Source organism: Pomacea canaliculata, linkage group LG2 (genome assembly GCF_003073045.1).
Source record: "Pomacea canaliculata isolate SZHN2017 linkage group LG2, ASM307304v1, whole genome shotgun sequence".
Classification (NCBI taxonomy): domain Eukaryota; kingdom Metazoa; phylum Mollusca; class Gastropoda; order Architaenioglossa; family Ampullariidae; genus Pomacea; species Pomacea canaliculata.
The window spans coordinates 23,512,208-23,526,092 of record NC_037591.1 but is presented as its reverse complement, the minus strand read 5'-3'; the positions used below and the strand labels follow the sequence as shown (position 1 = coordinate 23,526,092).

Genomic DNA, 13,885 nt, shown 5'->3' with positions numbered 1-13,885 from the left:
GATGCTGAGGTCAGATGGCGTTTAAGTGATAGTTATTATCTTGAGATAGGAGTCTGTTACAAGAACGGCAGTTGCCGAGTTAATCATCTTGACATGGTCTACAACTTCAGCAGATCAGCAAGTCTCACAGAGAGTCACATGACAATATGGAGAGACCATCGGATTTTTAAAAATCGGTCTCTTGTTTGTCATGATAGGACTCGGCTTCAGCCCGATTCACAACAATGTCACCTTGTCATTAAAAGTAAGTTTTTGGTTAGTTCAACTTCATTAAATCACATCGGGTAATTGTTCTCTAATATTACTTGACTGACTGACTAGTCTTGTGTGTCTATGAAATAATAAAAATCATCGCTGTAGGACATGGTCAATGGTTTGCTAAATTCACCACTTCGTCAAAAAGAACCTGGGTAGTCATCGTGAATCTAACTTTTTTACATTACATTACACCATTCCGATAATCAGCTTAAGATCTTTGCGACACCTCGAAGTGTAAAGCTAATCATAAACATTAAAATTCATCAAGAAATGCTTAAAGTATGTAAGTGCCATTGTTTTTACGGCTCTTTTTCAGTTTATTATTGCAAAACTTGATATCTCTTAATAATTTACGGCTAATTTGGTTTCACTGGCGCTTTTTGTGATCATGCCGATTAATTAACCGTTTTGTTTGTGTAATACTCTTTTTATTCCTTTCACTGTCAAAAGATTAATGAATTAATTAATCACATGAAACCGTTTACAAAAGAATAAGAACATCTTTATGCGAATATTTCGAGAATGTAAGAGGGGTAAACAGCCGGATTTTAGGCACTAGAACCTTGCACTCAGCTGTGCTAAAATGTTTCCTAGTCTCGCATCTGTCTTTGCAGGCCACCCAAAGCTCGAGAACTGCAGCATAACCAGCGACGGTTTTACTGTGACTGGCATCTGTCGAGTGACAAACGCCTACTCCTCTGATGACACTTACAGATGTATCTGGAAGCAGAATAACATACAAGTATTAGCTCTTTTTACTTTTAAGTATTTAAGTATGCCCAATAGTAGGATTTAGACACTGCACTCTTTTTACACGCTCAAGTGCGTGCGTGTGGGTGTGAGCACATGCATGTGTATTATAAAACATATTCTAGACAATATTCTTTTCATGCGAATAGATGTGCAAGTGTAAACTTGTTTTGCCTGCATGTATATGTGGCTGTCTGCGTATTCTTATGTTTACAATGTGTATTTCCCTGATCAAATAATGACACCTCACCCAACACCTAAAAGTTTTAAGACCGAATTCATATTTTTGCAGCAAAATGTATCCTATGCAGAAAGTACTAAACTCAGCAACCAGACTGGACGCGAGTACTTGGAGAACTGGACCTGCTCCTTCTCACAGCCTTTACCACGCGAGGATGGAATATACAACTACACCATCTCTGCTGACACTTTCAGATACAGGAATATTCAAGTATAATTACCGTAGGTCTGTGCAGAATATTTTTGCCAAGATTTTCCAGTGTGATTACAGTTTTTAAGCAAATCATTATGGGATAGTATTGTAATGTTTACACACAAACTAGCAACTTCCTCTATACAAGAGTGTTTAATACTGCATAGACGTGTATGTTTGCATGTGCCTGGACTACATTTTCTTTGCAAATCGCTTCCTTTATGAATGCCGCTTGCTGTATTTCTGTCTCCTGTGAGCATCTAAAATCTCCATTAATTCGAATACTGACCTAGTTTCTTCTCCAACTAATCTGGTTTTATCCACTGCTACATATTTCATCTTCGATAACATTATGAAGGTCCTGTATCCATGTGCTCAGTAATAAGATTATTTCTCGAGGGTTCTGCAGCCTTGTGGTCAGTGATCAGATTTTGTTTTATGAACCCACTGAGTAACTAAGGAAGTTTCTCGCTCCACAGGTAGCTTTACCTTTCTCAAATGTTTTACTTTGGGACTAATTTCTGCAGAGACACCCGGAAATCTGTCCACGACATGTCCGGAGGTGATAGAAGAAGGGGAAAGCCTCAGATGCCAATGCGAGACAAACAAAACTGGAACTCCACCTGGTCTAGTATTATGGGATGGATATAAGAGTGACACTCTCGAAATTGGAAACGTAAGCCTGGAGGACAACGGCTCAAACTTTACGTGTCTGCTAGTGTGGCGCAATGACACGTACAGAGTCTTACTCTACTCACTGACAGTGACACAGACTGTGACCAGTAAGTTTTTGTTTACTTTTGTTTACACGTGGAAGATTGTAATAGGATTCCTAAAATTTTAAACTTCGAATAGCAAAAGTCATCGCCCATGAATAATAAAAATACTGTTTATTCAGTGCTTCTGCTAAGGCTAAATTCTTTGAGGTCCCAGGTACCCCTTCTTCAGATTTCTAAGGGGTCCCAGGCTAACTCTAAGGGGTCCCTTCAAAATGTGGAAAAAAAAAATCAACACATCAACATACTTTGTTCAACTGCCTTTCAGGCACACAAAGCACTGTAGTGTCTTGTCAGAAACGGCGAGATTTCTGAGCCACGAAGTCTGCGCAAGCATATGTGATGAACTTGTGCTCGCTGTACTTGGGGTGCACACTTTCCGTTTCTGAGACGATGATTTTAATTAGCTATGCTGACAACATCTTGGAAATAGGTTAATGGAACTCTTCCCGGTAAGGGAAAAAAAACTCAGTGCATGGGAAGTAACTCTCACCTTGTAGCAGACGACAACAATAGATTGGGCTTTGATGTCAAACACTACAGTTACCCAATTCTGTATCTGTTCTTCGCCCAAATTTGAAGGGGTCCCCTCGGACACCACTGATGAAAATTGAAGGGGTCCTCCGAACTTTTAATGCGTACTGTACGCAATTTTTTTAGTAATGGCATGACTATCCTAACTCTTATTTCCTTATTTGTACTTTTTATTTGAACTGTGCAAAGCATGAAATTTTATGTAAACCTATTACCATACTTCTGTCACAAAGGTACATTTAGTTTTGAATTGTAATGAAGCAAATGCGGCAGTTTAAATTTGAAATTAACAGTACAGAGTGATTTTATCAGTTAGGGATAAGACAGAGAGGGAACTTATGGATCTCTCTGTATGTTGTGCGAAACGCAGAAAGGTGTTTGGTGTCAAAGGAGAAAACGAAAGAAAGAAACTTTCTATTTTTCTATTAATAATAACCCAACGACACAATTTCAATTTCTTAGAAGTAGTAGATTTATAAATGAAAATACACACCAATATAACTAAGAAGTAAAAAATAAATATAATTGCAGAAACTTTGAATTTAATATAAAAGCAATTCGAGAAAAACTCAAAAAGTTTTTTATCAAAAAATGTGGGGAGGAAAATAAGGTTTCAATGTGTTTGCGTTTCCTTTGTGCATGTAAATGCCATGTGTTACGATCAGCCCGTTTACTTTCTTATAACGGGTGGCCTTGTTAGGAATCCGGTCTAATAAGAACACAGACGGGAAAAGACGGCCTTTGATAAAGAAACGAACCCGAGATCGCGCTCTTCGGATTAAGTTTGCGTCACGGACCTGCTGCGCGCTTTGCTGACCTTTGTCGCCCCAAAACCGCAGCTTTTTCACTGGACTTTCCGCCGGCAGACAACTCTTGAGTTGGCAGACGGACAACAGTGTCTTTTCACTCTCAATTTGCCGTATGTTCGTACGCATCATGATCCTTATCAAGGTAAGCCTTACGGATGGTTTGATCTAAAACTTTCAAATTAATGTTATCGTTCTTTCTTCTGTTGACGATGACGACTATGATGCTGATTGAAAACCATAAAACTAGAAATGGTAAAGACATTCTCAATCAGACTAAGCTTCTTGATCTTCTAACTAAAAGAAAATTCGCTACCATTTCTAGGTAACTATAGGTCTTCAAAGAACGCCTAACATCCATCCCCCAGATTATTGCTGAAAATGTTGTTCTGGTATTTGTAATTCACTGATGTTGCTTAAGCTGTGCATTTGCATTGAGATAGTTTGCTTGCACAGTTACAGGCTAATGTTGACGGAGTCTCGCCAAGTCATCTGGAGCAACAACAACACAAATATGAGGCCACAGATGCAAGAACGAGGAAACACCTACTCTGGACTCTAAGAGTGGGAGAAGTAAGATAGGAAAATCGCATGGCACGAAATTGTACTAGGATAGGAAGGACGTTACCTAACGATAATTATTCTTTATGAAGGTGGTGGTGGTGGTGATGATGATGGTGGTGGTGGTGGTTAAATAGTTTTTCTCTACCTATCTGTTGTTTCATCGGTACGATAGGGACCTATACTTCCTGACCCGAAAAGAACACTTGTATTTTTTTCTTAGTAAATCTCTATAACACATCTGCTTTTAAATTTTGTTTTCAGCATTTATAATTTCTCCTTAGAATTTTTGTAATAGTTGCTGAAAGTTTATTTCTCTTTAGCGGCTTGCTCAACCGTCGACCGTCGGAAAGGTGGGTCTTTTCTTGGATCTTTTTATGGCTTATGAGCTCCTTTTTCTGCAGGTTCACAGTCACAGAACAGAAACTTTGCATTGCTATACGTGGGTGTGTTTTCATCGTTTGTTACCCCCACCCCCGAATTTTTTTTTCTTTCCTTAGAAAGTAAACTTTTTCTGGGAGTGGACAAGGCAATAAGCTGTTATCAAGAGGCATTATAAAAGCAAACGAATTAAAAGAGCGAAAGGTGTCAGACGATCAAAGTATAAAAACATTTTATTACGTTTAAGCCGTGAAAGGCGTTTTTGTGTTGAACTGTATAACTAAATACAACGTTTGTGAGGATTGTGATGTATAATTTCTCAAAAGGAAAGCTGGCTGTGATAAAATGGTGCAAAACCAGGAACATATACCCTGCTGATCAATTGTAGAAAACGCAAAGCCAATTAAATTACAAAATTAAAGGAGTCAAAGTCAAGGCTCATGCTAAATAAAAATTTAAAGGTGTGGAGGGGTGGGGTGAGGTTCCAAGAAGTTGATGAACTTGGAGCTAGTTGTATGGGTCTCAGTTATTGGTCAGCGATCAAGGGAAAACTGAAAATGCATTGCAGCATTCCAACCATTACATTTTTATTTCTCTCCTTTCCTATCTCTCTCTTTCACGCACACAAACCAAAACATTGATAGTTAAGGTCACATTTTTTATTATAAAGATAATATTTATGGTATAAAATGATTTGCTGTTAGTTGTTCTTTGTATGTATGTTGTATATGAAACAAAATCACATACAGTAAAAGCACTCAAAACACATGCCCACAAACACTTACTTTTGTTCACAACTTATCTACCTATATGTGTTCTCGCAGAAAAAAAAAAAAGAGTCCAAACGCACACACACACACAACCTTATCTATTATCATGTATTATTTACATATTGTTCGAGCTGCCTTAAAAACACTGCAAGTTGTTATCGTCATTACAGCAAATATAATGTGAATCATCAGTAGCAAATAGTCATAGCTGAAGAATGTCCATCGACACAGCTCATTCGCTTTGTGGAAACATTCCTGGAAAGAAAGAGGGAAACAGGAATCATGAGACTATCAAAGATTCCTTCTTCTTGCCTAAACGAATCGGGTATGTCGTTTGTGTTCGAAGCGACGCTGCACCAGCACAGAGTGAAGGAAGATAACTTTCTCCCTTCTCACCTTCGTTGTGTGGCAGGGCACTCGCTTAGTAACAAGGGACACAACTCTGGATATTTTTGTTACTAGCATATACTAGTAACCTCCCAGTAATAGCCTCCCTTTACCAACACAGGTGCCGAGACTAAATATTGTACAATGTTTCTCAAGTCTTCAGCGAGCGATTCTCGTCAGTCGAATGTGAACACCATTTCTGGGGCTCAAGTGTGGGCGCAATGTCACCGGCAGGGGATCTTGCGTTAAGTCAGAGGTCGAGATCTCAAAGTTCTGAAGGAGCTTGATGATTGCTACTTTGAGCTGCAGCTGGGCCAGGTGCATTCCCATACACATGCGAGGACCGGCGCCGAACGGAAACCAAGAACCGGGATGTATTGATTTTTCTTCTTTTGAAAACCTGCCGCAAAAGGGAAGTTATGTAAAGGCACAAGATAAACAAGTTTACAAACATACACTCTTACCAAAAGATCAAAATGCCGCTTATTCAGTTAAATACCATGTCTGCAAATTATACGCAACAGTTTGAGACGTTTTCAGCACCTCTCAGGTTTGAAGGTTAGGGGGTCTGGGAAGATCTCTGGGTCCTTGTATTGTGTAATTCCCATTAGACGAACCTCTGTACCCGCTCGAAACTGAACGCCGTTCACTACGCAGTCCTCTGAACAGGTGCGGGCCACACTACAGAGACGAAAAATAAATATGTAAATTTCTTGTAAACACCGCTTACGTCCTATTCCTTTGAACATGTCTGCTTCATTATAATAGACACTTAAAAAAAATCTGCATAGTCAAGTAAGAATGTTTGTGTCTCTGTGTGTGTGTGTGAGAGAGAGAGAGAGGGGGAAATAGAGAGAGAGAGACAGACACAATGAGTTTCTATACTTTTTCTCACTTTTACGACTGCCAGGAGTAAAAAGATTAAGAAGTGGTGACATACCCTGGAGCAGTAGGATAAAATCTCAGAGATTCATTGATGACCTGGTCTAAGTAGTCTATTTCTCGCACCTGTTCAATAGTAAAGTTTCCCTGAAAGTAAAACAAAATGTCGCATAGTTAGTGTCTTGGTTTGGTTTAGGAACTAATTTGTCTTTATAGAAACAAGCTGTTATTCGATCCGTTCGCCCATCCATATATATTCGTAAATGAAATTCGGTTCTTTTGTACGTTAATGTTAGCGAGCACAGAACTTTGTGTTTCGGTTGGTTTAAAGTCCGCGTCTCTCATACTTCACGGTAACAAACAATTCCACGTCCCAGATGTCGCGACTGTAGAGTTCATGGCTTTTTAACAACTGTCAATCTTTACTTTTCCTCGGTCAAAGAATTATTCTCGGTTCTGTTTTTGTCTACGAAGAGGTATACTTACAGATAGATCAGCACATCGCCAATTACCCAATCCAGTATTTTTTCTTAGCTTGCTATACCACTCTTTACTCTGGCCCAGATCTTTTTTTACAATTTTTTCGAATTCTAGCACTCTTATCTTAAAGCCTATGCACGGTTACATTCGTTCTGAGTTGGTTAGTATGCATGGCTCAGTTCTAAGAATAAATAAAAAAATAATAAATTTGCTTTGTTAAAAGTCTACACCCAGCCGCAAACTTTATCCATATACTTATAATAAGGGTGAGATACAAAGAGCTGTACAGAATAACAACACACATGCATTATTCAGGGCTTCTGCTAAGGCTAAATTCTTTGGGGTCCCAGGGACCCCTTCTTCAGATTTTTAAGGGGTCCCTGTTCTTCGCCCAAGTTTGAAGGGGACCCCATTGACGAAAATTGAAGGGGTCCTCTGAACTTTTAATGCGTACTGTACGCAATTTTTTGCGTAAGCAGAAGCCCTGTGTCATTATGATAGGAAGATCATGTCTCCTATCTGTATTGGTAAAGGAAAATGAACGCGTGACAGCTATGGACAAGGAGGGATTAGTAATCGTGTTCTTACCTCCTCTCCGCAAACGTTCAGCACTTCTTTCCGCAACTTCTCCTGGTGGCGTGGATGGACAGCCAGGCAGTGGAGCGTGAAGCCGAGGACCGCAGCAGTGGGGCTCACCCCTCCCACGACAATGCCAGAAGCCATGCTCAGGATCTCGGTGGTGGTCAGCGGGCTGCGCACGGTTTTGCTGGCATGGTCCTTGCTGGTGGTGTTATACGTTAGCAGGTGTTGCAACATGCTTTTTGGTCGTGCAGAGGTATTCATCTGAAAAAATACAGCCTATGTGCCTCAGACAGACACGTCGACAAAAAATGTGCGTAAATATGCTACCACCGACTTGAGATTAATTTTCTCATTGAAATACATTAATACACACACTTAAAAATATATAAAGAAGTTATACAGACTCTTACAGCCAAAAACATAGTGGCACAAACCTTTTGTCGCTCTGATTCCATATGATGGGAAAGACAATCAAAATATTCTTTGGCCAGTCGCTTGTGCTTTATGTCCACTATCTTCAAGACTTCCAAACATTGATACGCAACTGTAAACATCATATTGAGCAATTTTTATTGTCTGTATAGGATACAAATTTGTCCGGCTCAAAAAATATGATTCCTTGAATGCATATTTTCTTTTTTTCTCTCTCTCTCTCGCCCCCTCTCACTCTCTCTCTCACACACACCCACCGTGAGAAAAGAGAGGGAGAGAGACGTGCATTCAGTGAGAGAAAGCAGAGATAGTGACGCATAGACAGACATAACAGAGGTAGTGGAGACAAAAAGACAAGGATAGAGGGGAGGGGGAAGAGCTGGGGAGGGGTGGAATTGTCATGGGCAAGTAACTCACGGGCTAGACCAGAAGCCGCGTTTTCAGATGAAGCAGAATCTTCCCACGCCTTCAGGTATCGCAGCATCATGCATTCCTTTCCATGGGCTATGGCTTTGGTCTCAAGGCCGAGGGCTGTAAACGCCACGGAATCGAGCGCATAACACTCATTGAGGCTGCAACAGGTAACACGGACATTTGAAGACTTTTAACAAAACACTCATTAAGACAGAAATAGGTAACACAGACACCTGCGGGCTTGCGACTTAAACCACACCCCAGTACCGCACATTAAACAAAAGCAACAAAATAATGCACCTACGGCAGTTACTACAAAATGGTGAATTTCTCCCTAAGAATAGGCTATAATGAGGTCTGCTTTGACACATGCAACAGAGCCATTTTACTCTAAACGGACTAAAATTATTACTGCTCCTACTACTTCTTTAACTAAATTCAAACAATTATCACTGTAACATATTTGCAATCACAACTGTTGCTATGATGTATTACTAATCAATTAGCTGCCAGAGAAAATGAGGGGGAATATTGCAGTTAAAATCAAAGACTGAAAAAATAAAATGCTGTCCCATGCAAGGTGATGTTCGTCGAGAGTGTCCCTCAGTTCTTCCATGAACCCTTTCCTCCCCAACACACTTTCATAATATGCTGCATAGGTCTTTTAGAACAGTGTTCATCATCAATGGGTTTGATGATTTTATTTTCACGATTTTAACAGCAATCTTGTCTTAAATGACAATTTATTTTTCACGTGATGAATGGTTAATGGTTTAATATATGTTAGAGAGGAACAGCGAAGAATGTTGAGTGTGATAGACGAAGACGACGATGATGACATGATCGTCCTATGGACGTCTTGTTTAACGTTATGGCACGTCTAGTTAAACTACGATTTACTTTTGGATGTCGAATCCTTGCGGGTGTTTCAAGACCAACCGCTGCAGCTCATCAACAAACTGGTCAGCAACGTGAAGTAATCCGGGAAACACCTGGAAAGGGCCATAATTCTCTGTTTTATGCACAGGAACGAACAATTGACATTTCAGTGTTTCAGGCAGTTTTAAAAAAAATATATTGCCCTTAATTTGATAAAGGAAGGTAAAATTGACCTCAAGATGCTTTCACAGAATCTGCAATGCAGTCAGCAAAGCTTTAAAAGATTTTGCAGTCAATCCAAATTACTATGATCAAGAAAAAATATATAAACAGTGTACTGTCTAGCTCATAAAAACTATTAATTTAGCATAAAAGAATTCATCTGAAAATATTCTCATGGAAATGTTATAAAGCAACTCCCAAAATTCCACTTCCAGTCGAACATAACCGTCTGCAGCTATGCAGGCACTCATTCTCTAAAACACATGCACGTACACACACACACACGTGTTCTGCAGATGTTATCGCCTCGAGGGAATTCTCTTAGTTACCTTTTGGATATTCGTATTCTTAAACGCCGGCATCATAACTTCACGCATATGTTTCCATTTGCTTCCACTGAGGTTCTGTGGAATTTCATTCTCTTCGAAGTGGCGGAAAGGTAAATAGCGCTGTAACGAATGTAACTGTTGCTTCAGATTATTATGCAATGTTACGCATCTTATCAACGTCCAGATGTCTAGTTAAAAGCTACAAGCAGGATAAATAAGGTAAGCTAGTTAAGAAAGGATAAGATAGTCGAGTTAACGAGGTCAACGAGGAAACGTAACCTCATTGAAAGTTCTAACCTAAGAAATGAACATCCTGGCAACGTCTGACAATGAGGACAAGGAGGAGGGAGAGAAAGAAGACGAACATCATAAAATCTTACCGGCCTGCCGTTGAACTTGGAAAAGTTCTTGACAAGGATCTGCTGAATAAGATCAGGATCCGACACAACAATGCTTGGAGTCAACCCCTGGTAGAACCTATTTGAAAAGATGTTAATGTTATCATACTAAATAGCTTATACACACGTGTAAATAAATATAACTTTAAAAATCTGACTAAGTAGTTTTTTTTCAAAAATTAAGTTTCGTCATAAATTTCTAATAAAGACTCATAAGCCCGAGAGCAACACTGATTTTATAAATGCTAATGTAAATTAATGTATTGGTTTACTGGTCCCGCAAACAAAGAATGGGAAGGTTATTTTGATCTCACTAGTCATTCAGTTAATTTAAACAATTTTTTCTATCGGGTATTCATATAGTACACAAAATTTGATCACAAAATACAATAACTTATTTTTAAGGAAGGTCTCATTTACAGATGCATGTAGTTTAACTGTAATTCTATTTATTTCTTCTTTGTAAAAATAAAATATATAAATAAAAACTAATAAATAAACCGAAAACATGTGTTTAAATATATGCTTCTGATCTTTCACTAAAGTCAAAAAATGATAGATTCTTGTGAAAGAAGCTAACAATCTTGCTAATACTTTTAACCATTCTGAAACAAGCGTTTGGCTCTTGTAATATGTTAATCCGAGTTTGTGTAAAATCTCCGACAGATTGTATTGCGTCCCTTCCTACTTACCCGAATACTTTGCCAAAGCGCTTTGTTAGTTCTGTAAACGTCTGAAGGGGATCCTGAAATAAAAGAAACAAATGTTTGCATTTCATTTCTTTCATCAGAGCAACTTTGTGAGCCAATTTGTTGTCGTTTTCCTTAACCCTATCTTCCGTTAAGTTGTCTTATTAAGCACTCACAGTTAAGACAAATAACATTTTCTCGTTATATCTAAAAGCAAAATAAAAGGTTAAAGTCCTTAGATGGCATTACCACCAGCGAAGAAGACATGAAATTTCTAACTTACTTTGAAAGTAATTTTGAAAGTCTAATTTTTTTTTTACCTTGCCGGCAAACTCTCCGAGGTTTCCGAAAATATAGACAGGCGTTGGACCATCTACGCCATCTTTGATAAAAAGTTTGTAGTTCTCCTTGAGATATCTGCAACCAAAGTCTACACTGCAATATTTAATTTTATGATGGCAGTAACCGCATTGTGATTATCTCCTATAATTTATTACCAACACTCCACAACCTCATTTCGTTTGGTTTTGGTTTTGTTTTCGCGTCTCCGTTGCATCGAAGCAGCATACATTTTGTCTTTTCATTACTCTACGAGTCTACTTGATGTTTTTATTGATGCCGATCGTTTTTAAAATATGAAGATGCAGATTAATGTATCTGACTAAGAGGTAACAACCTCAAAGTTGCGAAAGAATGAAGCCAACCCGACTGACAGCAAAGTTCAGCAGCACTTTTAACGCCCGGTAGCTTTCTATTTCATAAGAACATTGTTTTATGCTTGAATATTAGAGTCAACAGACCCTCATACTTTGGTACTTTGTCCAAACAAACCATCTATTTCTCGTCGTTACGTTCTTTAGTGTTAATTCTACTTTTCTGTTGTATGTATGTAAAATTCAGTATGATTATTGCAGCAGATAAGCGCACAAATTCATCTTGGTGTGATAATAACCGCAAGCAATTTTCTACTTCTTCTTTTAATATGATCTATTATTATTATTAATTTTTTGTTGCAATAATTAATATGGTGTGCTTGCATGCCTATATGTAAAGGTCCTTGATTCTTACTGATGCTGGAAATAGGCGCTATACAAACGTTCTATTTATCATCATCATCATTATAAACACACAACAGGTAGTAATATCTGCTAAAATTATTAAAATGAAATTTAAAAATAAAAAATGAATAAAAATTTACAATAAATTGTGACAAGAAACTGCACTCGAACAGGGGGCAAAAATTGAGGTGTACTAGCTACCCGGCTGATCTCACTACCCTGAGACAAGCGCCGGACATTCCGCTCCAGAGACAGGGGTGCGGTGAAAACCGCTGGATGTGTTCGACAGTTATAAAAGATTGTAAACACCATTTCGGAACTTTATTGACATTCGATAGTAAAGTCTGAGACGAAATTCAAAACGGAACTAATCAAGCATATTGATTGGAAACACAGATCACAGACGGTCACGGTAAAGACGTGGATTTTCTGTCACCGAGAAAGGGAACATCTTGTAGCATACCAACAACAAAGTGAATTTGTTTCACGCAAAAATATCTCACCTGTAAAAGAGAAGCAGAGCGAAGAGCACGATGACAAGAGTCAGGTACATGCTACCCGGTTTTTCTCGCACCTCGCGTACAGCAAAAGTTTCAGGGCGTCCGAAGTGTCGTCTGCTTCGCGAAGGTGGCCTATATATAGACAGCGTCAATGACGCAGCGCGCATGCGCCTGCGCATGTTGACGTCACCAGCTAGAAGACGAGCGAACCGAAGGCGGCAAATGGAGGTCTGTGGGTAAAACTGTCGTCTTGTCAAATAATTTATTTACTGGTCTAGCGATGTACTTTTAAACTAATCGCTGTTAAAAAAAAAAATAATAATAAAAAAAAAAAACGGATTGGAAATGACTGAAGGAAAAGGTATTCAGTCAGACGGAGGGTGACAACCGGTTACAGGGATGTCCGCGCACGTTTAATGAAAGAGACAAGTTTGTCGTCTGTAAAACTTAATTAAAAGTGTTGAATGGGTGGGGAGGAACACATTTAATACAAGTAAGCCAAGGAATTCCATTTAAGTGGTATTCCGTGCTGTTGCCTTTAGAAAGAAGTGCACAGTAACCAAGTGTGTGACTCACAGCTTGAGGCGGCTTGTGCAGCTCTACAGGGAAGTGGCCGCCTTCACAATTCTTTCTCGAGATTTCTCGTGACTAGGAAGTAAGAGGAGATGGGTACTAGACTCACATAAAGCGAGACCCGAAAGAGGTATTAAAAAAAATACCTTTCTATCCAACAACTGTCTCATAATACAAATTAAAAAAAAGGTTCTTACTAAATGTCAACTCGGTTACGATCTGTGCCTGTAACGAGAATGCAGTTAACCGCATTAAAGATCAGATATAAAATAATGAGTAGATATGAAGCACCTACAAATTGCGAGAAGAAAGCCAATAAACTAAATCATTGTCATTTTTTTTTTTTTTTTTTTTTTTGTTAGTTGGAAAATGAATTCAGACCTTTTAGGAATTGAATTAAAATAATCACTCATTATCTCGGTTGCTATTCTCGTTGGCAATGAAAGCTACGAAATTTTAAGCGTGTTAGGTGAGAGAAAAATTACACATGCATTGGTAAATAATTTTCCTTTATGAGTTGAAATAAATCCCGCAGTTACAAGTTTCTTTTTGGTTACTAATGCATCTGGGAAAAAAAAAATGCAGCGTAGGTAGGTGTTTGCACTAGTTTCAACAGAAGGGATACAAACAGAAGAAGCTATTGAGTACAGTCCCTGCCCGACATATTCGCTCTAAATACACAATCCCCTGATCATATCGCCAGTTCGTAAAGTAGGCGTCTTGACAAACACGGGTGTCCGCGAAGTCGCCCCACGAGTGCAGATGACCCCATCGCCAGTGACCTTGGGAAA

The 13,885-nt window shown here is 38.9% G+C and overlaps 1 protein-coding gene and 1 long non-coding RNA gene across 2 annotated transcripts; one reads left to right on the top strand and one right to left on the bottom strand.

Annotated features, from left to right (window-relative positions):
- The first annotated feature begins 230 nt into the window (after positions 1-230).
- LOC112556681 lies at positions 231-5,322 on the top strand. The gene is made up of 6 exons (XR_003097804.1): positions 231-244; positions 873-1,000; positions 1,301-1,474; positions 1,969-2,223; positions 3,452-3,702; positions 4,014-5,322. It is a non-coding gene; the product is annotated as an uncharacterized LOC112556681 (long non-coding RNA).
- LOC112556678 (cytochrome P450 3A18-like) lies at positions 5,147-12,643 on the bottom strand. Its single transcript, XM_025225898.1, has 12 exons — positions 12,525-12,643; positions 11,284-11,380; positions 10,967-11,019; positions 10,257-10,353; positions 9,877-9,996; positions 9,347-9,438; positions 8,450-8,604; positions 8,035-8,144; positions 7,607-7,861; positions 6,597-6,685; positions 6,200-6,337; positions 5,147-6,056 (listed from the first exon to the last, which is right to left on the bottom strand). The coding sequence occupies exons 1-12, from the start codon at positions 12,572-12,574 to the stop codon at positions 5,816-5,818; spliced, it is 1,497 nt and encodes a 498-aa protein (XP_025081683.1). The 5' UTR covers positions 12,575-12,643; the 3' UTR covers positions 5,147-5,815.
- Positions 12,644-13,885: the final 1,242 nt, after the last annotated feature.

Bases quoted from the DNA above. Each gene is read 5' to 3' on its own strand.
- LOC112556678 (XM_025225898.1), bottom strand. From the start codon at position 12,574: ATGTACCTGACTCTTGTCATCGTGCTCTTCGCTCTGCTTCTCTTTTAC. The intron at 9,439-9,876 runs GTAACTAAGAGA...GGCCCTTTCCAG, and splicing joins AGAATACGAATATCCAAAAG to GTGTTTCCCGGATTACTTCA. The intron at 7,862-8,034 runs GTTTGTGCCACT...GTATTTTTTCAG, and splicing joins TGGAATCAGAGCGACAAAAG to ATGAATACCTCTGCACGACC.